This window comes from Nelumbo nucifera, chromosome 1 (genome assembly GCF_055504915.1).
Source record: "Nelumbo nucifera cultivar China Antique chromosome 1, China Antique-T2T, whole genome shotgun sequence".
NCBI lineage: Eukaryota > Viridiplantae > Streptophyta > Magnoliopsida > Proteales > Nelumbonaceae > Nelumbo > Nelumbo nucifera.
In genome coordinates, this window is record NC_142649.1 from 104,555,982 (window position 1) to 104,581,145 (window position 25,164).

General features: G+C 33.8%; 2 protein-coding genes across 3 annotated transcripts; one reads left to right on the forward strand and one right to left on the reverse strand.

Annotated features, from left to right (window-relative positions):
- Positions 1-908: 908 nt before the first annotated feature.
- Positions 909-11,821, reverse strand: LOC104608619 (uncharacterized). Of its 2 annotated transcripts, XM_088890980.1 has the most exons (8): positions 9,544-11,821; positions 8,370-8,473; positions 4,081-4,360; positions 3,872-3,970; positions 3,701-3,742; positions 3,467-3,596; positions 1,397-1,498; positions 909-1,270 (listed from the first exon to the last, which is right to left on the reverse strand). In XM_088890980.1, the coding sequence occupies exons 3-8, from the start codon at positions 4,297-4,299 to the stop codon at positions 1,161-1,163; spliced, it is 702 nt and encodes a 233-aa protein (XP_088747106.1). In that variant the 5' UTR covers positions 4,300-4,360; positions 8,370-8,473; positions 9,544-11,821; the 3' UTR covers positions 909-1,160. The 2 variants fall into 2 exon arrangements, with proteins under 2 accessions (XP_088747106.1, XP_010272959.2); XM_010274657.3 differs by lacking the exon at positions 8,370-8,473 and having other exon boundaries at positions 9,544-10,921.
- A 6,750-nt stretch (positions 11,822-18,571) lies between these two features.
- On the forward strand, positions 18,572-23,725 carry LOC104608620 (bet1-like protein At4g14600). The gene is made up of 4 exons (XM_010274658.3): positions 18,572-19,499; positions 19,582-19,705; positions 22,951-23,007; positions 23,204-23,725. Exons 1-4 carry the CDS (start codon positions 19,447-19,449, stop codon positions 23,363-23,365), a joined length of 396 nt encoding a protein of 131 aa, XP_010272960.1. The 5' UTR covers positions 18,572-19,446; the 3' UTR covers positions 23,366-23,725.
- The last annotated feature ends 1,439 nt before the right edge of the window (positions 23,726-25,164 follow it).

Here is a 25,164-nt window from a genome sequence, read left to right on the forward strand (position 1 = left end):
AAGGTAAGGGATCTGATCCCAATTTGGAACTTGCATTCCTAATTCTAGCTCTCTAGCTTCTAGGCAACGTCGTCCGAACCCCTCGAACCTCGTTTGCCCTCTTTGCTCCACCCTACTAACTTGATCGCCGGAGTCCCCGCCTCGGGTCCCCAACCCGAGGCCTCTGACGTCCCCTTTCTTTGTAGGCACTAGTCCTCGGGCTTGGCACTTCTCGGATCCCACTAGTCATCGGCCTTGAAACCCCTCGGAGTCCTCGGCCTCAGCACACCTTGGCCTCCGCCAATCTATGGCCTCGGCCTTCCTCGGAACCCGTTGGTCTTCAACCAGACTCCACCTGCCCTCGGCTGCAGTATACCTCGGTTACATGCCCTCGTCCTCAACAGTTCTCAAATCCTTTTAGCCATCTCATCAGGGAAACAAAGTAAATTTAGTGTATTATCCTCAGCCCATTTTGAGCATCAACACAAAACATGTTTATTTGTTACCTAGACCCCATACGTGATCTTTGACTCCAAAGTCCAAACTTCTTAATACCTGTTGAATGAGTTTGTGCAAATGTGCAATGAAATTAATTACCTACGAGTTTCATCAAATACAATTACAATTTCTGCTTTGTAACTTTTATATTTACGTATTACCAAAAAAAAAAAAAAAGAAGGCTTTCATCTTTACGTATCTTCGTAAAAATCATAGTTTTGATATCAAATACTCCCCCAACACGTTTAGGGGGCATTTTCTGGTGTATATGATTTTGCTTTCTAGGAAAACAACATCCACATCAAAACATATTGGCCAACAAATTTGTGGCTGAAAGAAAAGAAAAGAAATGAAAGTAGACAGATTTCAATACCCTCAATTCCATTTCTAATTAACCTCTCAAGCGGCCATGTGAATCAACTAGTAGCAAATTTATGGCTAAAAGAAAGACAGATTTCAATTATAGCTCTGAGTCATGACTTAACAAGAATTTCACTCTTGTTCATCACCCTGGGTTCCATCACAACATTACCACCGAAAGGGTTTTACAGATTGCATGAGTAAAACTCATCTCTCGATATGATTGCAATGCCATAAAATAGCTAATACCCATTGAGAGGTAATTCAACGTAGTGGGAAAAACGAATATATATACTATCAAATTTGGATTCGCACAAAGAATTCTAGTCCACGTATATTTCTTTCTGTTCGTCGTCAGTAGCTCCGTTGTTAGACATTGTCTTCATCTGAATCTTCTCAATGAAATTAAGCATAATTTCAATGCTCTTTTCATCTGGAATAAAATCAAACAAAAAAGGTAAAGAAAAGAACAAAGAACAAAATACCATCCTAATGCAAATATGAATTCAAGAAAATAATAAGTAAGAAATTAAGAAAGATAGAGAGGATGTTAAATTACCGAGTCTTGGCACGGTATGGCCCTTGGGGTGATGAATGACTACAGGATTGACAAATGATTTCAAGAGTCTTTCCCCATGTGGTCTCAAATAATCTTCCTCACCTGAAACAATTCATAGTTCAGAGAAACTCAAAGTTGTCTTTACGATATTTCAAGAATGGCTCTCTTCAAATTTCAATTCGGTACTACGCTAGCGAACTGAGTTGGGATGACCTCAACTCAGTTTGGCTCGACTCGTTTTAATTTTCAAACTAACTAGTGATATATTAACATATGATTTTAGGATTTGAGATCTCCAACAGTTCTCCAAAATCCAAATGAAAAATCTACCTCTATACTACACTTTTGAAATATCATAAAGACCCTAATTTTCTGGAATAATTTTTAAACTAAACAGTAATATATTAAAATATGATTTTAGGAATTGAGATCTCCAACAGTTTCTTGAAAATCCAAATGAAAAATCTATATCTATACTACCCTTTGAAACAAAAAGTATGAATAGAGTCTAAATTTCTGGCTCTTTTTTTTTTTAATATGACCCCTTTTTATGAGGGCAAAAAAATGTAATTTGAATACTATTGATCAATTTATTGAATTCCCTCTCATTAAGTCTCATATTCAAGATATTAACTCCCATTCTCCCTCATTAATCTTATTTTAGGCACCACTAATTAAATCAACACATAGTAGTTTTAATGGTATAAAAACTTATATTTTTAAAAATGAACCCATTAGGCTAGGTGATGGTAAGAGGTTCAACTTTTAGGTCAAATAGGCTATAGTTATAATGTTAAAATTAAATAATAAAATCTCAAAAAAAAGATAAAATAAAAAATACAGAAAATATAAAAATTTTGTAAAAAGATTTTAGCACATCTTCGATGTTATATATTGGTCATATTAAACTAAACAAAAATAAGTATGATAAAAATATACATGAGTTAGATCACAAACGGTGATGACGCAATCCATGGTGTCATAATTAAATAAATAAAAAAAAAATATAGAATATAAAAAATTATAATATATTATAAAAATTAAAAACAATCTAATACTATATATTCATCATATTAAACAAAAAAAAAGCACAATGAACAAGAAATATATTTATTGATAATGAAAATGATAACTTAAAATTGACTAGGAACCAAACCTGTTTCCCCATTTAAGAGGTGGGTTAGTAGTTCAAGTCAAAACGTCAAATAGGTCAATCAATCCATGATTTCATAACGAAATAGAAATATTTTTAAAATAAATAAAAGTACAAAAAACGTATACAATTTTTGGTGTGACTCAATCCATGATGTCATAATTAAATAAATAAATAAATAATTATAAAATATTATAAAAATTAGAAACAATCTAATACTATATATTCATCATATTAAACAAAAAAAAAAAAAACACAATGAACAAGAAATATATTTATTGATAATGAAAATGATAACTTCAAATTGACTAAGAAGCAAACCTGTTTCCCCATTAAGAGGCGGGTTAGTAGTTCAAGTCAAAATGTCAAATAGGTCAATCAATCCATGATTTCATAACGAAATAGAAATATTTTTAAAATAAATAAAAGTACAAAAAACGTATACAATTTTTGGTGTGACTCTAATATAATATATCGATTGTAATAAACAAATTAAGCTTATTTTTATTAATTACCAAATTAAAACAGAAAGTGGTTGGTGGGTCACTAAACATATATATTATAAAAATTTAAAAATATATATAATACACAAATTATAAAAATTCACTCATATTATATATTTTTCATAATAATAAAATGTGTGATAAATAATAATAATACAACGTGTGCACGTGGCACTTGCACTTTCACTAGTTAAAAAAAAAAATCCCAAAGCATGTGCATCCTTTTCCTTTTCTTTTCTGGTAATTGGTAAACAGTAAACACAGTGTGGCGCGTGCTCTGCTATCCGCGCGGCGACCATTGGAAGAAAGGATTACAAATTGGAATCCAAAGGGTTGACGTTGACGATTGAAAGTTATGATGAAAGCATGTAAATATGAAGTCTGAAATGGGACCGACGAGAGAAGAGAAAGTACCTAGAAAGTGGACGGATGGACATTCGATGAGCGACGCGTATGCATTATCCGCCACCGTCGGCGACATAAACTTCGCCCCTCCGATTATTATAACAAATTTAATTTTGGGAACTCGAGTCAGCGCCAAACCCTATATGTCAAAAACAATCAATCCCCAATTACGTATACGGTAATCTAGAAACACAAAAATCTAGCTTAATTTGTGGAAAAATAAATCTGGATTAATTGGAGTACCTTTGCCTGCAGACCTGGTAAAGCGGCCGATAGAATCGCTCCCTAAGCATAAATCATTCGAGAAGAACAACAATAACAAATATCACCCAATTGAAATTGGAGTTGAAAAGGAAAATAGAAATATATATATATATATATATATATTTTTTTTTAATTAAAGAAATATGATACCTGGGAAAAACCCAATAGGCCATCGAAGGGTCCATGCTTTATCATGCAATCTTCGATGTAATCAAGGCACTCCTGGAAGTTCCTGTACTCCGTAAATTCCTAAAACACAGCAGAACACGAGATAAATCATAAGAACATGACAGATGGAATGGAATTCTGAATCATTTGGTTAAGATTATGAAACGAAAATAAGCCGGAAAGGAGCCAACCTCGTTGAATTGGAACCATTCGTAATAAGGAGGGTCGAAAATTCCCTTGACGTCAGATATTCCTTGGGCCGGAAAAGGAGCGTCTACAAAGACGAGATCAATATTGCCGAGCACGGATTCAGGCCATTTACCAACCTGTTTCTTGAGGATGTTGGCGCTTGTCCTGAAGCCATGAAGACAGAGAAACCTCGGCCTTTTGCTCTCCTCCGCAATCCCCATCTCACCCCCTTTTCTTTTTTTAGTTTTCTTCGATCTCCGATTAACGTGGGGGGTTTTGCCGCTAAATTTATATAAGAGGGAGTGTGAGGGAGGGAGAAGGAATTATAAATTCAAAGTCAACAGCTACTAGAACTGCACAATTATTTGGTGATATTTATAATATCATATTTCTGACATTTATAACGTCAGCGTCTGCGTAAGGCCAAAGCAAATTAAGAAAAGTAGGGCTAGAGTCAACCGAAGCTTGGCCGGAAGTATCTGTTTTTCTGAATTTAGATTTTTTATAAGAAAAATTGTCTAAAATTCATCACGAGTTTCACCATTGCTTTTAAACTCACCACAACTTTCTAAAATGTCACTATATCAATAAGGTTTTATTTTCTAAAACTCGTGCACCTTTAATACTTCTTAACAGAGGCGTACATGTGAGCATAAATATTTCTTGTATTTTTTATTATTTATTTGAAATTTCTGTGTTTCTCTAAAATTTTTGGTGTTTTTTCTACAATTTTTATTTTTTGATTTTGTTCTTCAATTTCTATAATTTCTATAATTTGAAAACAATTTTTTATTTTATTTTCAATTTCTATAATTTTTTATATTTTTTGTAACTTCAATGTTTTTATGTATTTTATATTTGAAAATATTATTTTTGAACTTTTTCTTTTTGTTCATGTCTAAATATTAAAATGGTAATATATTAACACTCGTTAATTTATTTTGTATATATTTTATATTTTTTATGAAGGTTAAAATGGTAATATATTAACACCCATTAGTCTATTTAACGTCAAGTTAGTGACATGGTGAGTTTAGACATTTTGAAAAGTTGTTGTGAGTTTAAGATAAATGCTGAAAACTCATGTGCAGAAGTATTTGCCTTCCTATTTACAAATAAAAGGAGTAAGGTTTTGAAAACCGATTCGGAAATAGAACACCATTTTCTGGTTCAAAGGTTCAACCCATGATGTCATAAACTAATTAAAAATAAAAAATATTTATAAATAATAAAAATAGTATAAAAATTAAATAAAATATAGAAAAAAAACATCATATGGAAATTAAAACTATCTAAATATAAAAACAATAAAATACAGAAAAAACACAAAAAGATTGCAAAAAATACAGAAAATACAAAAGAAAATAAGGAAAGTAGGATGTATTTTAGTCATATGTGTAGTTATATGTTTGTAGAAAATACCAAAAATGTAGACAAATTCTAAAAAATACAGGAATAAAAAACAGAAATTAGGATATATGTAGTCATACTCATATCTGTACTACTTTAAAAGCACGAATGGCCTTAAGAATATTTCTAGAATTTTCTAAGGACAAAATTTACCCCTCTATATTTAAACTTATTGATAAAAAATGAGGGAAAATAGGGTAATTGGTTCTTGATATTAAATGAGTTGAAAAGAGGTAATCTAAAGATATTCAATTCATTCAATTCTCTCTCATTAAATCCAACGTTTAAGTTATTAACTTGCATTCAATTCATTCAATGCCCATAAGCCATTTTTGTTTCTTCTCATCATTAAGTTCTATTAATTAAATCCATACTTAATAAATTAATAATTCCAATAACATAAAATCTTATACTTTTAAAATCTACCTAGAAAATTATGTTTTCGTCTAGGTGATAAGAAATTAAATCATTTTGGGTCAAATGGGTTAATCCATGTTGCCACGACTAAATATTAAAATTAAAAAAATTGGGAACATTTTTAACATACATATTAAACAATGATAAATAAGAAATGTTTTTATTAATGATGGAAATGGATGTAAAATTTAAAACCAATTGGAAATAAAAATATTTTCCTATTCTCTCTCATTAAATCCTATATTTAAGATATATTTTTCTCATCATTAAATTCTTGTAATTAAATCCATAATATTAATTTTAATAGTATAAAAATAAATATTTTAAAAAGTGATTAGAAAACAAAACCATTTTCTTCCCTCCCAGTGATAGGCAAGCAATTTGACCATTTGGAGTCAAATGGATTAATAAATAATGTCATAATTAAATAATAAAAAATTAAAATAAATAACTATGAAATGTGAGAAGTATTTTTATTAATGATAAAAATGGAATTCCAAATTCAAAATCTATCTAGAAATTAAATGATGTCATAGTAAAATAATAAAAAATTTAATAATAGAAAATACAAAGAATCACAAAACTAAAAAAAAAACGATAGAGAAAATTTTGGGCAGATATCTATTGTTACATATTTATAAAAAAATAAAATATTGGGTACATCTCTAATATTGTGCATTCATTATATTAAACAAAAATAAGTTTTATACATAAGAAATAATTTTATCAATGATGGAAATGTAATACAAAATTTAATGTCAACCTAGAAATCAAACAATTTTTATTTTTAGATGGTGGATTAGTGGTTTAAGTTAAATGATACCATAGACAAACAAAAAATTAAGTGTGAAAAGTAAAAAATATTTTATATAATGTAAATAAATATATAGTTTAAAGGAAAAATTATAGTCAAAGTCGGTTGTACATTTAAAATTAGGTTGCAGGTTGGTCCAGAAACCAACAAAACTCTGACAACCGGCTTTACATTTCAAATTATAAAAACCCTCTCCATTCATCGGAGGCTTATGTGGTTGTTGCCAACATGGGACTTTTAGTCCATGTTGGACACAACAAAAAACCTATATCGAAAATAGGTTTTCAGTTTCTCTCCCACTCCCCTTGTCTCTCAATCTCCCACCCTTCTCTTTCACTCTTACAACCTTCTCTCATTCTCCCGCTCTCTTTGTCTCTCCCACTCTCTCAGATTCGGTTTGTAGCCAAATCAAAACCTCTCTCTCTCCCTCTCTCTCCATTGTTCTCCCTCAATCTTTCACATTCTTCTCCCTCACTCTCCCTCTCGGTCAATATCTCATTCTCTCTCAATCTCTATCATTCTTCAGTTGGTGTAAATTTCATAGCCAAGAGTTTCTTATGAATTTTTATCAAATTGGTGTAAAAATTTGATATAGATAACATAAATACAGAAACCAAAAACCATTTTTATTTATTTTCTAATCACATAGTCGTTGAGCATATAAAGATGACTGTGGGTGAGATGGTGTGAGGGAGAGAGAGAGAGAGAGTAAAAACTTTTTTTTTTCTATTTTCCAATCACCCAACATTAAAGGGCAATTTCAGTATAAGCTTTTTGTTGTGTCCAACATGGATTAAGAGTTTCATATTGGCAATAGCCACATAAGCCTCTGATGACATGGTGAGGGTTTTTATAATTTGAAATGTAGAGCAGGTTGTCAAAGTTATGTTGGTTTATGGACCAACTTGTAGCCTAATTTTAAATCTACAACGGCTTTGACTATAATTTTCCCTGATTTAAAACTAATCCAAAAGCAATGCTATTTTCTTATCTAGATGGTGGGTCAATGATCCAACTTTTCCAAGAAACCCATGGTGTCATAATTGAATAACAAATATTTAAGTTTATTTTTAATCATATTGTTACTTTTGTTAATTTCCAACTTTTATCTTAACTATGATATATCTAAAATTCATGTAATTAACATGAAGAAAATTTTCTCACGTGCAATGCATGTGCTTAATTAGTAGTATGTATAAAAAGATACAAAACAATCCAAAAAATACAGGAAAAGCACATAAAATTGCAAAAAATAGAAAAAAAACATAGAAAATTGAAAACAAATACATAAAAAATAGTGAGTAGGATTCTTTAGTCATATGTTTGCAAAAAATACAAGAAAAAATCCAAAGAAATACAAAAAATTGAAAAAAAAAGAAAAATACATAAAAAACATAAGAAAATGAGTTCATATAAACATAGAGTTCACTAAACTTACAATGTTTTCCTAAACTTCAAACAATCTGTTTATCTAGTTCATATAAACATAGAGTTCACTAAACTTCAAACAATGTTTTCCTAAACTTCAAACAATCTGTTTATCTAGTTCATATAAACATAGAGTTCACTAAACTTCAAACAATGTTTTCCTAAACATTAATGCCATTATAATCTATCATACTGAAGAAAATGTGGGGAAAACTCAAGTACCTTTGAGCCTCTTGAAGATCAAATTTTTCTGCTCTAACCAAGTTGCTTTTTATTCATAGCAATTGCAATCAGTGTTGTACATTAGAAATTGCAACTCAATGAACCTATACATAACAACAAGTAAAATTAAATAAAAACAAAACTTTCTTTAGAAATGCCCTTGCCTTTACAAATGGAAAGGAACCCTTTTAGATGGTTAAGTCTCTCAGAGTTTCCTCTTTGGACTTCTTGTTCAAAAACACAAAGACAAGAGAAGAAAATTTGCAAGAGATTTCATAGATATTGCCATAAACTATGCATTCCTAATCACAATACTTAGTGTGAGCGTTGGGAAAACGGCTCACTTGCCACTTGGGTTGGAAATGGAGTCGCCACCCATTAGTTTAGGAAATGGAGGTGATGGGACCCCCAAAAATGATTTTCAAAAACATTTTGCTTTAATAATGATTCTAACAACTCGAGGTACCAGCTAACCAGTCCATGTAAGACTCGGATGGGAATGGGAAAGGGAAGGGATTAAGCACCCCTCTCCTGGGTCCAATAGGTGGGGCCTACATGGGAACTCAGGTGAGTGTAAACGCAAAAAGCAAATAAAGGCAAATCACAAGAACAAACTAAGAAAATTCCTTCCTGTTTTTTTTATATTTTCATTTTTATTATTATTCTAATGAAAGGATTAGTTTCAATAACTAGGACTGTACTACATCCCACCATTACCCAAGTAGGAAAAAACTTACATTCAGCCTTCACATTTATAACAAGCCAAATCTTAATGACAGGACAAACAAGATAAATCTAGTTAATGAAAGGAATGCGGATTGATATACGATGACTCATAATATTTAACATCTTATTCAAGTGAAACTTAAATCTCTATGATAACAACTAATTAACATCAAGGTCATGACAGATTAACATCAGGAATATTGATAGGAAGAAAAAGAATCAATAAAACTAGAAGTAAACTTCTAAATAATTGATAGATTCAACTAAAACAAAGCTATTTAAATCCTAAAGAAAAATGACGGTGAAACTAGGTTGGTACTGAGAGCTATAGGAGCTGAATCAGCCTAGTCTCTCTCCTCCCACCTTCTGACATGAATAAACCGCTGAGAAAAGAGAATACATATAACAAAAGAAAAGTGGATATAACAAGAGCTGAAACAAACTTTACTTGATTGGAATATGGCTTGAGACCATGATCGGCTTCTGCAACCGGAAGAGTTCTTATTCGGAGTATTCGTCTGCAACCAATGATGATCACTACAAAGTAACCGCTAGATTAATGAGAGAGGGAACAATCGCTCTGTGTGAGGATACTATTCGGGTTTAACAGAGAAACATAATAGCCTAAATCACCACTGCCACTAACTTCAGACTTCTAACACCATTGATGTATTAATGAAATTGATAGTGATTTCACGGAGTTGGTTCCGCTGTCATCAAGCATGAGTTGTGATGGAAAATGGTGATGAACACTGAAAATGAAGGAATGCTAAATGAGCTTCATTGTATTTGGCCTTCTTTGTTGTTGAATAATAGGGGGTGAAGGACGATCTCCAAGAGGTGCCAAAGGGAGGAAGAAGAGAGAGAGGGAATGAATAAGCGGAGAGACTACCGCTGCCAAAGTTGCAACGATGGGAATAAACAAGGGAGGGCCAAGGAAGAAGAAGAAGAAGAAGAAGAAAGGAAAAAAAAAAATATAGAGAGATATTAGAGAGGGGACATCTAGATCTACCACCACTTCAATTTGCAGCAGTGGTGGTGAAACAGAGGAGAGAGAAAATGGGGGGAAGAGGGGAAGAAGAAGGAAGATAGAAGATTGTAGGAATTTGGGTCAACGAGATGTTTCAGAACAAAGTCTTGGTTTGATGAAAAGGCAAAAGGAGGGATTCTAGGGTTGAGACCTTGTGGGCAAGTGTTTTGATGTATCCAGAGTTTAATGGTGTGGTTTGTTCGGTTCGTATGTGTTTAAATCAAGGGGATTTGGGTTATGGGTGTTTTAAGCTAACAAGAGGGTTAAAAGGGAATTTTGGCTTGACAAAAGGGTAAGTAGAGGAATCTTGAGCTAAAATTTGCTAAATACTTGTTTTGGGAGGTCCTAGGTTTGATGGTGGAGTTGGATGTAGTGGTCGAGGTGTAAGTGGGGGTTGATTGGGGCTATCAGATAGGTTTAATGGTGGAGTTGGATGTAGTGGTCGAGGTGTAAGTGGGGGTTGATTGGGGCTATCAGATAGGTTTAATGGTGGATTTGAGGGCTCTAGGGGTGAAATTCGGGTTTTCTTTTGGGTTTTTGGGTGTTTCAAAAGGATTTGAAGGGTCTGATCTGGTGTTTGGGGTGAATTGGGGTTCATGCAATGGACTGAGCAAAAATTGGGTGCAAATAGCTGCCCCTCTTTGTTGTGAAATAGGAAACTACGAAATAACAAAGACCAAAAGAAGCACATAAAGATTTTTGTGAAGGGCAAGCTTAAAATAGGACCAAGATGAGGAAAGAGGGGTGAGATGAAAAGAGGAGTTCCCGTGTAGCATTGTTTCATCGTGTTCAGGCCATTTTTTTCTTAGCAAAGTAATCATTCTTAGGTATCAAGAATCTTCGGAATTAGGGTACATTTATCGTAAAGAAAAGCATTAAAAACAAGTAGAAAACAATGACAAAAGCAACTTAATGCACGAAATTTATTTAATTTTGGTAATAGTTAACTTTCCAACAAGTATTAGATAATTTTGTGGAGTGAGGTCAGGTATTTGCTGTGAGGTGAGAAAGCATAAAATTAAAAACTATAATGTGCCTTGTAGCGATGAAAACAACAATAAAGCCTTGATTAAAATTGTGATGTGCTAATGTAGCGGAAAATATCTATGCGCTATAAAGCGAAGAATTCAATAATTTATGTTGTGCCAAAGTAGTGGAAAACATATGTGTTATGAGACAAGGAAATCAATGATTTATGATGCACCAGATGGTGGAAAATCTGTGTTATGTAACGAAAAATCTTATTTACGATGTACCAGATGGTAGAAAATATATGTGCTATGTAGTAGAAAATCTGATTTATGATGTGCCAAATGGAGAAAATGTATGTGATATGCAGTAGAAAACTCGATTTATGATGTGCTAAAGTGGTGAGAAACCATGATTTATGATGTGTTAGAAGCAAAAAAGCTCATGTTCTATAAAGCGGAAAATTAGTGGTTTATGATGTGCCAAAGTGGCAGAAAACCATGATTAATGATGTATTGGAGGCAGAAAAGCTTATGTTCTATAATGTGAAAAATCAATGGTTTATGATGTGCCAAAGTGGTGGAAAATTCTAATTCATGACGTGCCAGATGATGGGGAAATCATATGCTATGCAACAAGAATTCTTGTGTTGTAAAGCAGAAAAGCGTGTGCCATAATGCGGAGAAACATGTGTTATGAAGCAGGAAATTTTGATTTGAAATGTCTCAAAAGGCAAAAATTCCATGTGCTATTTAACAGGAAAACCATGTGCTATTTAGCGGGAAAACCATGTGCTATTTAGCGGAAAAATCCATGTGCTATAAAGCAAAATGTCCATGTGCTGTGTAGCGAAAAAATTAATGTGCTATAAAGTGGGGAAACATGTGATATAAAGTGGAAAAACATATGCTGAAAAGTAGAAAATTCTAATTTGTGATATGCCAAAGGGTGGAATGTCCATGTGCCGTGCAATGGAAAACTCATGTTCTATAAAGTGAAGAAACATGTGCTATAAAGTTGAAAAACATGTGCTAAAAAAGTGGTATTTGTAATGTGCTTAAAAGCGGAATGTTCATGTGTTGTGCAGCAAAAAACTTATGTATTATAAAGAGGAGAAACATGTGTTGATAAAGCGGAAAAACATGTTAAAAAAGTCGAAGATTCTGATTTGTGATGTGCCAAAGGGCAGAATATCCATGTGCTATGTGGCGAAAAAACTCATGTGCTATAAAGCAGAAAACATATGCTAAAAAAGTGGAAGATTCTGATTTGTGATGAGCCAAAGGGTAGAATATCCATGTGTTATGCGACGGGAAAACTCATGTGCTATAAAGTGGGGAAACATGTGTTATAAAGCATAAAAACATGTGTTAAAAAGTGGAAAATTCTGCTTTGTGATGTGCGAAAGGGCAGAATATCCATGTGTTGTGCAATGGAAAACTCATGTGCTATAAAGCGGAGAAACATATGCTTTAAAGTGGAAAAACATGTGCTAAAAAATAAAAAATAAAAATTGATTTATGATGTGCCAAAGGGCGGAATGTCCATGTGCTATGTAGTAGAAAACTCATGTGCTATAAAGTGGAGAAACATGTGTTATAAAGTGGAAAAGCATGTGCTAAAATAAGCAAAAAATTCAGATTTGTGATGTGCCAAAGGGCGAAATGTCCATGTGCTATGTAGTAGAGAACTCATATGCTATAAAGCGGAGAAAAATGTGTTATAAAGCGGAAAAACATGTGCTAAAAATGCGAAAAATTCTTAATTGAAAATGTGCATGTGAAGTGTTAAACTCAATAAACTAATGTGCTACAAAGTGAGGAGAAAAACTGATATGAACTATGATGTGTAAGAGAGAAAAAAATTGGTGATCCGATTAAATGACATAGTCAATGATGCATTTAAAAACTACGATTCACAATGAGAATGATATAGTTATTATAATGGAAACCAATATTTTCAATGTAATGTGCAATAATGAAGACATAAAACTAACACAAAATCACGAAAATTATGACAATATTGAAATTTCAAAAATGCCAACAATATGCCAAATGCAAAATGTGATAAAAATTCAAAAACTATCATCTCAACAAACTCAATTTAGCTTATTTTGTCATTTTTCACTTGACCACTCTCTTTGTTGGGAATCATTTCTCTTCATATTTTTACTACACTTTGTGCTTTTCTTTGTTGGGAATCACTTGATCACTTGATCACTCTCTTTTTCTAGGAATCTATGAAACCGAAAAAGGAGATGCCACTAGCATTGATTCATGACAGAACAATTACGTCCAAAGGAACCAACGTCACACCTTAGTAGAAGATAAAAGTATTTTGTCCCTCTTCCAAAAAAGATGATCGAAACCTTGGCAATTATAACAACATGTGCATTGAAAATGTGAAGGAGACGATCATAAATTCGCTTTGGGGAACACCAGGGTTTTATGGAAAACTGTCATAGTTCTTGGTTAACACGAGGATTTGTGATGAAAGATACTTGATTGAAGAAGGTTCAAAACAAAATCCTTCATCACCAGCCAACTAGGTTTATCTGGTGCTAAACTACCAATTTTAAAGGACCGATGAGGACTTAATGAATGAGACGAAACATGGTTTAGGACAGGGAATTTGAAATGAAAGCAAAAAACCTATAAAAGCCTAAACTTTATCAAAATTATTTTCCAAGACAAATGAATCTTAGCTTCAGATGGTGAAAATGTGCTTGCATCGATTACTTAATGATTGATAACAATTAGTCAGTATTTTAAAAATGTAAAGAACTTTTGCAATGAAATCGTTCAATTAAATAAAGATTTAGCAATTAATGAGACCTGAGCTTGACAAAAAATCATATGAGGGTTAAGACCCAAATATAATGGGTTTATGACAAATGGATATATTAAATGATCTCTAGATTGAGGGTTGGAATAAAATATCCTTGAAAGCTACTAGAATCTCTATTAATGGTAAGGTGGCAAGACTAGTTGAACATAATAGGCACTATTGGGATGTAAATCAAGTTCATTCCTTATATCCCCTAGAAGTTGTTGCAACAATTTTGAATACTAGTCTTCCTTTAGGTTCCATTCGCTTTTTCGTAAGTTTCTTATCCAGGTAAATGCAGTTACCTAGGTAAGTTTTTCCTGGGAAACACTTACCCAAGTAAATGCATTTACCTATGTTCTTTTATTCTCATGTAAATAAGGGAATGACCATTTTAGCCATAAAAATCCATTATTGAAAAGGGCATTTTTGTCCCATTCAAGTGTTGACAACTTTCCCCTAGGTGGGAAAGTTATTTACCCACATAGGAGATAGGTATCACTTACCCGGTCCCACATATATCTGAAAAAAAAACATGGGCTTCTTAGTCAATAGGAACCAAAATCCCATTGACCAACTTTCCCCCCTCTCAAAATCGGAAAAAAGAATGCCCCCTTAGTGGGAATTGTGAGAGAAGATTCTCTTCTTTGGTAGCAAACACCTCATGACCAATTTTATACTTCCTCAGCATACAAGTCATTAGTGTATGTGTGCCCTCAAATTTCTGTAGCCCAGGTGGCTTTTGGTGATACTTCTTGGAGTAAGTTTTGGTGCTTCAAACTTTTACTTTCTTGGATCCAGATTTTCATTTAGAAGTGTATTAATCATAATGTCTTGGTGCTCAATAAACTTGATGTCTTCATGCACAAGTTTACATAGTTTGCCCCATCTGTCATAGTAATGAAGATTTATTGGAACACTTACTATTTCAGTGCCCTAGTGTAAAGATCATTTAGCACACTTCCCTTCCAGGTTTTCTTGTTAAGACCCACCCAAAGGGTCTGATCTCAGCTCCCATTTGGTTCATATGGATAGAGGTCTAAAATCAGAGTTGGAATGAGCCATTCCAATTCCAACTATTTGGTTGGGTGGAATCGGAATCCCATTTACATTTGTGGTGGAATGGCATTCTCCCATTTGAGGGAATGTCCATTCCACATTCCCTCCCCCTCCCTTGGGAATGAAATCCCATTCTGATTCTTGTTTGAACCAAACAAATTATAGGAATAGACCATTCCGATTCCAATTCCAACATCAAACCAAATGGACCCTTAGTTTTTCTTTAATGTTTATTGCTACTTTGGAAGATATGGAAAGCTCATTGCTAATTAGTTTCTGATAACATCCCATTCAAGTGGTGATGTCCCTTCCTCTACTTTGGCTTCACTCCCTAAGCACTAAGGGTGTCAATGGACTGGTTTTGGATTGGACCCCGTCCAGTCCAAAATCAATTTGAACGGATTGAACGGACCAACAAGACATATTGGATTGGACCTAGTCCATCCATAACAAATTTACATTGAATTGGGTTGGATTAAGCCAATATCTAGTCCATTGATATAAGATAAGAATATATGTGTCAATGGATCGGGTTTGGATTGAAATCAGCCTAAATCAAAATAAACTTGAACAGATTGGACAATCCAGACATTAAATTGGACCAGTCTGAATTGATCCAAAACATTCATTTGATTGGATTGGACATGGTCCATTTATAATGGACTCACATTGGACTGGATCGGATTGGACCAAATCCAGTACAATTGACACCCCTACTAGTAAGCACTAGTACTAACTTCCTTGCAATAGTGTTAAAGTTAACTTTGACGAGACTTGTGGGGCTCATTCTTTAGGTGTGGGATTTGCCCTAAGGGATTACTGTAGCTCTCTCTTAGTGGCCATAGGAATAAAGTTTTGAGGTTTGTTCACCTTTGAAGATTGAAGCGCTTGAAGGGTATGCTCAGATTGTTATTCATATCCTGTTGGAGGAAGAATTCGATCCTTGGCATATCTCCAATGTAATTTAAATGTTGCACATTGTATTGCAGAGATGTGCCCTTAATCTATCTTACGGCACTACATGTCCTATCCTCTTTCATGCTAGAGGCTTTGTACTTGGATTGTGATTTGAGCAATGTTTAGGCTATGTTTGGTTTCAAGGAAAAGGTAGGGAAAGGAAGGGAAATGTAGGAAAACCTATACAAGTTTTGTAAATGTTTCCTTACCTTTCCCTTCCTTTCCCTACTTTTTCCTTCAAACCAAATTTGCCTTTGGCAAAAAAGAATATGGAAGGTAATTAAAACCTATGCACCCTATTTAATTGAATCTTCCTTGACTATAATTACATCCATCTATTAATATTGTTATTGTTAATGGTGTCAATGGACTGGTTTTGGATTGGACCCCATCCAGACCAAAATCAATTTGGACGGATTGGATGGACCAACAAGACATATTGGATTGGACCAATCTGAATATTTATTAGATTGGATTGGACCTGGTCTGTCGGTAACAAATTTATATTGGATTGGGTTGGATTAAGCCAATATCCGGTCCATTGATATAAAATAAGAATATATGTGTCAATGGACTGGATTTGGGTTGAAACCAATTTAAATCAAAATGAATTTGAACAGATTTGATGGTCCAATTCAACAGTCCAGACATTGAATTAGACTGGTCCAAATTAATCCAAAACACTCATTGGATTGGATTGGACCTGGTCCATTTATAATGGACTCATATTGGAATGGATCGAATTGGACCAAATCCAGTCTAATTGACATCCCTAATCATTGTCAGCATCTCTCTCTTTCTCTCTCTCTCTCTTCTCACACAAAATTAGTTGCTTCTACTTAAAAAGAGGTCAACCAAAGTCTAATATGGGGTCATATCATGGTGTCAATTCTCAACACCATCAAATAGGAGAAACCTGATTGCAATTTTCCCCATTATAGCAAGGTACTTGGCCTTTTGGTGGAGGCAGGGTTGGAGATGGGGTTAATAGGGATCCCCCATCTGGGAGGGGAGTGAAGTCCTCGCCCTGCCCTAGCCCCAATTATATATAATAAATATTATTTATATTATATTATTATTTATATTATATATCAAAATATATTTAAACTTTTCCTTTATTTTAAATAAATCTATTTTCTAAAAATACTTTCAATTAAAATGTTTTGATGATTTGGCTCCCCATGGGGAATTCGTCTCTGTCAAGGATTAGGGACGGATGATAATTTTTATTAGGAATCGGGGTCAAGAACATGGATTTGTTTCAAAATCAGGATCAGAGATGAAGAATATGATCTCCACCCAGGGCCTGTTCCATTTACCATTCTTAGACAAATCCCAAGATGGTTTCCATACTTAGGGCTTGAATACCATAATTTGGTTGTTCTCATGATAATCAGTGTTACTGGTATTTGACTCATCAACCTGAAGCCAGAGCTGATGATGATGTTTAATGGAGAAAAATAAATCAATGACATGTATTTTAGATTTTAAACACTAGTGAAATAGGATCTCCATTCGGTTTAAATTATAGGATTTAGTTACCTAAAGTAACACTCGATTCAGCAGTTTATCAAAATCATGGTGGTCATCAATGTTTGAGGCATGATACCATTTTCGGCATCATAGTCCAACGCCAAAATACAAAATGAAAAGTGAGAAACATGAGTGAGAAGGCTTCTAAACTTCAATAATATTCCATTCCAAGTTATGTTAGCAGGTTTAGCTTAGGTGAGATTTAGATTGGAAAACTTGGGCTTTGGCCTCGGTTTGGGATTGACCCTGAGGTCCATTCGGTTGGCTCATAGTCCAGTCAAACACATTCAATCCGTTAGAGTTACGAGTTATTCAAATTTCTCTCGTCAACTTAAAATTTCCCTTTTTTTTTTTTTACTTTTTCTAATTTTTAAATCCGGCTCTTGTCAAAATTTGAATTAGAACTGAACCCAATTTAATAAGGATGTTAATTTTCCCCACTTCCACTGGTACCTGACCTTCTTGACCCGATGGGGTCAAAGATGGGGATTGTTTTGGTGGGGCGGAGATGGAAACGAGATTAATAGAAATCCTCCACCCTGTTCCCGCTCCACCCCGACCCCAATTTTATATATATATATATATATATATATATATATATATTAAGTACATATTATATATGATATTATTTATATTATATATCAAAATATATTTAAAATATTATTTACATTTTTAATTTTTTTATTTTAAATATATTTATTTTTCAAAAAATTCAATTAATTAAAAAATTTTAGGAATTTGGATCCTGATTGAAATCGGAGACAGGGATATGATCCCCACTCCAAACTCGCCCAATTCCTACAAAGTAGTGTAAAATATTAACTTGGCGCAACCCGAATTTCCCTATGAACTTGCCTTTAGCTTTTACATTACAAAACTCTACAAGGAGACTTGAACGTAGATCTAGATTTTAACTCACACTTTTAAATTACTACTTCAAGCTTATATTATGATCCTTTGTCTCATCAAATTACACAATTGGACTTTCTCATGCATTAACGATCAGGTACATATGGATACCCGACATGCACCCCTAACTACATAGACTCTCTTCCAGGCCAGATTAATGCCCTTATATAACTTGTAACACTCCAAAATTTTTATTTTCATAAGGAACAAGAAATGCAAAAATGGTACAAATAATAATTTATTTGTTATTTATTTTGAGGGAAAAATATGACATTCTTGCAAGGATTATCACTTTATTTCAGTGATGATATTCTATTAAATATGGTTGATATGGATGGATAAAATAATCGCCTAATGGTTGATGACAGCGGAATCGGAAGCCAGAAGTCTTCATGAAGGCTAGCTTGAAGTTCTACCTAGATCCTAGAGTTGGACATCACTTCAGTTGTAATTGAGGGAGACGCAATCGCAAAGAAGGTAATTCAGACTTTGTTGGAGACTGCCATTTCTCCTCCGTGGGCCGTGGCAAATACAACAACATCTAATTTTCGAGTGCAAAGCCATTCTCAACTCCTTCAACCTGTTCTCAGTGTATGTATTACATTCCAAGGAGTGCCAACAATGATGAGCATCTCCAGATCTCCTAGCCAAGTATGGTTTAAAAGCCCATACGGTACACACATGGTCTGTTTGCCGTGATTGTATCACTTCGGTGTTATCCTTAATGAATCCGCCTACATTGACTTGGATAAAAAAAAAAGTAAAGACATGACGTCCGACCGTTTGAACCGGCAATGGATGTACATGATGTACGGTTCATCCTCAAAAACATTTTTCTGGAATCGTCTCCTCCTTTGATCCCGATCTCGATTCCTCGATACGTAAAAGTGGACTCGTAAGTCTTGTAGAATTCTTCGTACCCCTCTTGGCCGGAAGGGGTCTCTGCAATCTGAATTGTTCTTATTATCAATCCTACCATGAACTTTACGTCTCCGATCCAATTTCCTTCTTCGAACTAGGGTTTCTTATTTCCTGACACGCAGTTATTGGACTCTTTTGATCCCTGTTATGTCGAATTCCCACAGAAATGCCCCATACGGCTCTGCTCATTTCAGATCTAGGTATTGGATCCTCATGAGAAAGGGTTAGCAATTATTGGACGCCTGAGTTCGTTTTCGCTGATTTTCTATTTTGGTTTTGCAGAGATGGTCTTAGCACGAGAGCAGTGCCTAATTCAAATGAAATCCAGTTGCAGATCGATCCTGTGCACGGAGACTTGGACGAAGAGATTACTGGTCTCCGCAAACAGATTAAACAACTGAAAAATGTAAGATTATTTATTTCTCTTTTTTGCTGCCGTTATTGTTGATTTGTTGGTTCTATTGTATTGGACATAGATGACAATTTGTTCTTTTCTATTGATGGATAATGACAATATTGTTCTTCATAAATTGAAGATTCACTTTGGAGAATGGTCGCGATTTTTATTTTTCTGGCTTGTGTTCGTGTTTTGTTAAGAAACTTGTTTTATGGAAAAGAGAATTTTTCACGGGTAAGTTAGTGTTTGAATGTTTATTACCAATTAAAAATCCAGTTGTTCACCATATTCTTCTGCTTTCGATTTTTCATCTATTTTTTTTTGTTTTTCTTTTCTGATCATAAACAAGAAAATTAAGGCGAATCTTTCAATGAAAGTTAAGGCGAATCTTTTTTGTTTGGATATTTTCCCTGAATTTTTTAGATTTGCTCCCAATGAAACTTTTCAATGCGAATCTTTCAATAAAATTAAGGCGCATATCTGTCTTATGAGTTATTCCCCATGTTTTCCATGAATGGATGTTTCTCACTGTCGTCTAGAGGAGAAGCACCACAATTAGGGGAAGAAAAACTGGAACAGAATATGTGAAGTTCAATTTTGTGATGCAACAATAAGAACGCCAAATTTATCACCACCACAAATGGCACATTTTCCATTTTCCATATTTACCTTTAATTGTTGTTCTGAGAATGAAACTTGACGCAATGGTTGGGTTGCTTCATTGCGACCTGGATGACCAGGGTTCAGGCCTTGGGAACAGCCTCTCTGTATGTGCAAGAGTAAGGCTGCATACGTCTGTCCCTCCCCAGACTCTACATTGACGGGAGCCTTGTGCACTGGGCTGCCCTTTACCTTTAACTGTTGTTTTATACCCATCCATTTGCTATTAAACCCCATACTTGAGAAACTTCGATGTATGTCATTGTCAGCTATGTTGGCAGAAATGTAAGTGGGATGTGTCTGAAATGTTTCTTATACAATACCTTTTACTCTTATGGGTTATAACTTATACGTCTAAAGACTTTTTCCTGCTAGCTAATATTATTTTGGATCTCACATTTATGGAGATAAAGCCATCTAAAAGCCTGTTCTTTTTTACCATCTACTTCATAGTGAAAGTTCTTGTCTTTTTTATGCTATATTTTGTGATTGTCAACAATAACCAATTGTTCCATATCCATTATTAGATTGCGAAAACTATCCTAACATGCGTTTTTAAGAAGATAATATACACGAATTTTGTGACCTCGACTTTCATCTCCCTTACTTAGATATTAGACTTTCTTTATTAGCAAATTACATATAAGGCTTCTCAGCAAGACTTCTCTTTAATCAACTATGAGTGAGATTTAACTCATGAATACAGATCAATCAGTAATCTTTTCTTATTGTAAGAACTAAGAACATCCTAAAGTTGTATGGAAGTTTCCAATCGAATACTCGGAACATAATGTAGTTATTAAATACTCTGAAGTCAGAACATTAAAAGGGGCATCTCTCAATTTTCTTAATGCTCTTAAAATTCCACCCAAGCATTATGATGGTTTCAGACTTTTTCACCAAATCTCTTCCTAGCATGAACCTAGCATGAAGATGGTGTTGGATTCTCATGAAACTCTGATCAATTCCATAGTATGTAAATCTAACTCTTACTAGGCAAAAGTCTTTCTAGCTTTGAAAGGCCAGAAAGATCTCCTCCAACATCAGGTGCACTCTAAGCTGAACAGCAACTAACTTACCAACCTGATGTCAACAAGTGAACTAATATTATAAGACCTTTTACTTATAATATTTACATATCATCATTACGACCTAAATAATAAAATTAAAAGAATCATTCTATTCTTGAGATGTATAAAATTCAAATTGTCGTACAAAATATGAAAACCCAGGTCAGGTTTACTATAAGTTGGGCATTTTTACAAGTTGTGATAACATAAATTAAAGGGCAGGGAGTCAAACAGAGACTTTTCTAGAGGATTCTGTCCTTTTTTGCTGGGGAAACCAAATATTCCTTTCAGCAATTTTACCCTTGTGAGGCTTAACTTTATAATTTCCTTAGATTTGTTTCTTTTGTTCTCTCTCTCTCTCTCTCGTTTTAGACTGTATGAACATCAGGGCTGTGGCTGTAGTCAGCTGATAGCCTGATATTGCTCCTCTCTTCAACCTCCAAGATCTTATTGCGTGCCTCCATTACTTTCCAGCTTAAACAAATGGATTGGTGTATTCAACGCACACTTGTAAAACCAGAATTTCTAACTTGCTAAGTGTCTTTATGAGGAAGCTATAACAGCCATAACAGAATAATTGGAAGTTGATATAATGCATCCTATTTTCAGTATCTCTTATTTAGTGGCTATTTTGTTTGTGAGGGGTGGGGATTTGTTCATGGGCTAACTTTGAAGGCCCATAGATCCAGACCTAGAAATCAGTTTCAAAACAAAGAGGTCACTACCCAGTGCTTGTTCCAGCTATCTGCAGTTTTGGGAAGGGTGGATTGGGTATGGACCTAATATCTGGCTTTTTTTTTCTTTTACAAAGTGATCACTCTGACACTTAAACCTGTGTTCTCATGCTTGTTTGCCCAATATTTTACTTATAAAATAATAAAATGAATAACTGAGAATTTTAAATAGGGGAATGTGGAAAATGCTATTCTAAGTTTTTCCATGAGCCACAAGCTTTCTTATAATATACCGGCTCTGGTTATTTTTGTATTTTTTAAATGCTCACTACTAGTACTGTAGGTATCTGTGGGTTGCATTTATCTTCTGTGTTGCTAGTACTCTTCAGAAATGTTCCTGATGTAAAGAATTTGGTTTTTTTGACCTCTCATTGATCAAAAGATATCTTAATATTAAGTAGTTTGCTTCAATTCCACCAAGAAACTGGACTGGCTAGATGTAGAACATCATAATAGAATCAACAGAATCCCCCTAAGCTCTTATATTGTGGAAATCCAATGTTACAGTGCAACATGAATGGAATCTTGTCTGAATGGATTAATTTATATTAAATTCTATGAAACAAGCTAAATGTTGAAAACAAAAGAACCATGACAAAATATAACACTGTTGCATAATTATCAGTTTCACATAATTCCTCCATGACTAAGTGCTTTCCTATTTTTTTCAAATAATAGTTATTGTCTGTCTGTTTGTGTTTGTATTTAGTTGTTATCATCTTAGTGCCATACTGCTTTCCCTTTGAGTTAATTTCATTATATATGTTCTTACTCAAATATAACACTGCAGGTAGCTCAAGACATAGGGTCAGAAGCAAAATTTCAGAATGACTTCATCACACAGCTGGTAGGGTTGAAAATCTGAATCTTGGTTGCTGAAAAAACTTTTGTTCATTTATTAACAACTATTAGACTTTAGGTACAGAATACAAAATATGTATATCTTGAATATTCTTACTAGTTTATTAGCATCTTCTCTTCTTAGCAAGGATATGATAGATGCTACTTTCTAATAATTTCTTTGGTTTTTGTTCTTAAAACAGCAAATGACCTTGATCAAAGCTCAAGCAGGGGTGAAAAACAACATGAGGAGGTTGAATAAGGGCATCATCCAGCAAGGTTCAAACCATGTCTTCCATGTGATTTTGTTTGCATTATTTTGCTTCGTCTTAGTCTATTTATGGTCCAAATTTTCTAAAAGATGAGTTCAGTTGGCTACTCTCTAAAGCCAAGTTATGGATTTTGAAGTTTAAAGGGTTTCTGGAAGTAATAGATGGATCACCAAAAGTTGAAAGTTGTAATGCAGGTTACTTTGTAAAGCTTTATTTTTTCTTTAATTTTTTAATTTTTCTGTACCTTGGCTGGTCTCTAGAGCCAAACTATGGCTTTTGAAGTTCAAAGGATCTCAGGAAGTAATCACCAAAGGTTGTAATGCAGGTTACTTTGTAAAGCTTTTTTTTATTTTTATTTTTTCCAATAGTTATGTACCTTGGCTACTCTCTAAAGCCAAACTATTGATTTTGAAATTTAAAGGGTCTCTGGAAGAATGCAGGTTACTTTGTAAAGACTTTATTTTTTTTTTTAATTTTTTTTCATAGTACCTTGGCTATTCTCTAAAGTCAAACTTTTTTTCTTAGTTTCTTTTTTTGCTGCCAAAAAGGTTGTATCATTTTCTTGGGCTTGATAAAAAAGAAAAAAAAAAATTATGAATCCACCACCTGCAATCAATATTTTGAACATTACCTGCTATCGTTTTATTTTTTGGTTGTAATTATTGCCTGCAATCCACCACCTTTAAACATATTCACAAAGATGCTGACCACATCAGATTTGCTCATGAAAGACATTGGCCCATCCTCAACGGCATCATACAACACACTCTTGCTAGCTTTACACCTCATCTGGATCTACTGGCATCATATATGTACACTAATATATTAAATAAATTTAATTTGAACTGAAATAATTGAAAATCGAACAAAAAATTTCGGTTTTAATTCAATTTTACATTTTAAATTTTGATTTAAAAATTCGATTTATTCGATTCGATTTTTAACCAATAAACCAATTACTCACCCCTACCTGTATCTACATGCTTGAAGGTACATTCCAATCAGCAATCCAATTGGTAACCAGCAGATCTCAATGTCCCCATGATACCATACACTTCAATCATATTCTCCTTACTCTTCTTCACTCAGCTGCACTTTTTCACAGAAGCCTTCTCAAAACAAAGATCTATTTGAAAACCTTGCACCTTGATTTCTACTCCAAAAGTAGCTGGCCTCCATTACCTTTTGAAGTCTCTTTAAATCTTTCTAATCTCCAAAATTCTAAAACAATTACTTTTGCAAAAAACATATTTTCTTAAAACCCCCGAATTCCTTCTGAATAAACACGATCAAGTTCAATTTACGCCTTATATCATGAAACACTCCACTGATAGACACGTAGTCAAGTTGAATGTCAGCCATAAAAGGGGAAAAAAAATCAAACTCATTATAATACCGATTATATGTCCATCGCTACGGATTATTCCCTTGTTTAAAAATTCTTAGTAGTATCTTTGTTAAAATTACTAGAAACTCTTAAACTCCCTGCTGCTTAAAATATCTCTAAAGTACAAACCCAATTCAAACCTTGATCAACTAATTAAAATCTAATATATATAAACCAACAACTTTTTCTTTCCGTATCATTGGAGAGAGTGTTGCAAAAATGCTACATAAATAATTAAGTACCATGTCCCACCAATTGTCACCCCATTAAAACAAATAGCCTATCTTTCCCTTCCTAAAATCTTATACAAATCTTCTTTATCATTGAAATATCGTCTACCCGTTACAAATCTTACGTCCTTTCTTCAATACAACTACTCTTTGCAAGTATTGGTGGATTAAATTACACGTTCAAATTCCGTAGTGGTGCAGTGAAATCAAGGTTAAAAGTATTGATATGTATTGGCCCGTATTACATGTTATGTATGGTATTGGGAATATCCTGA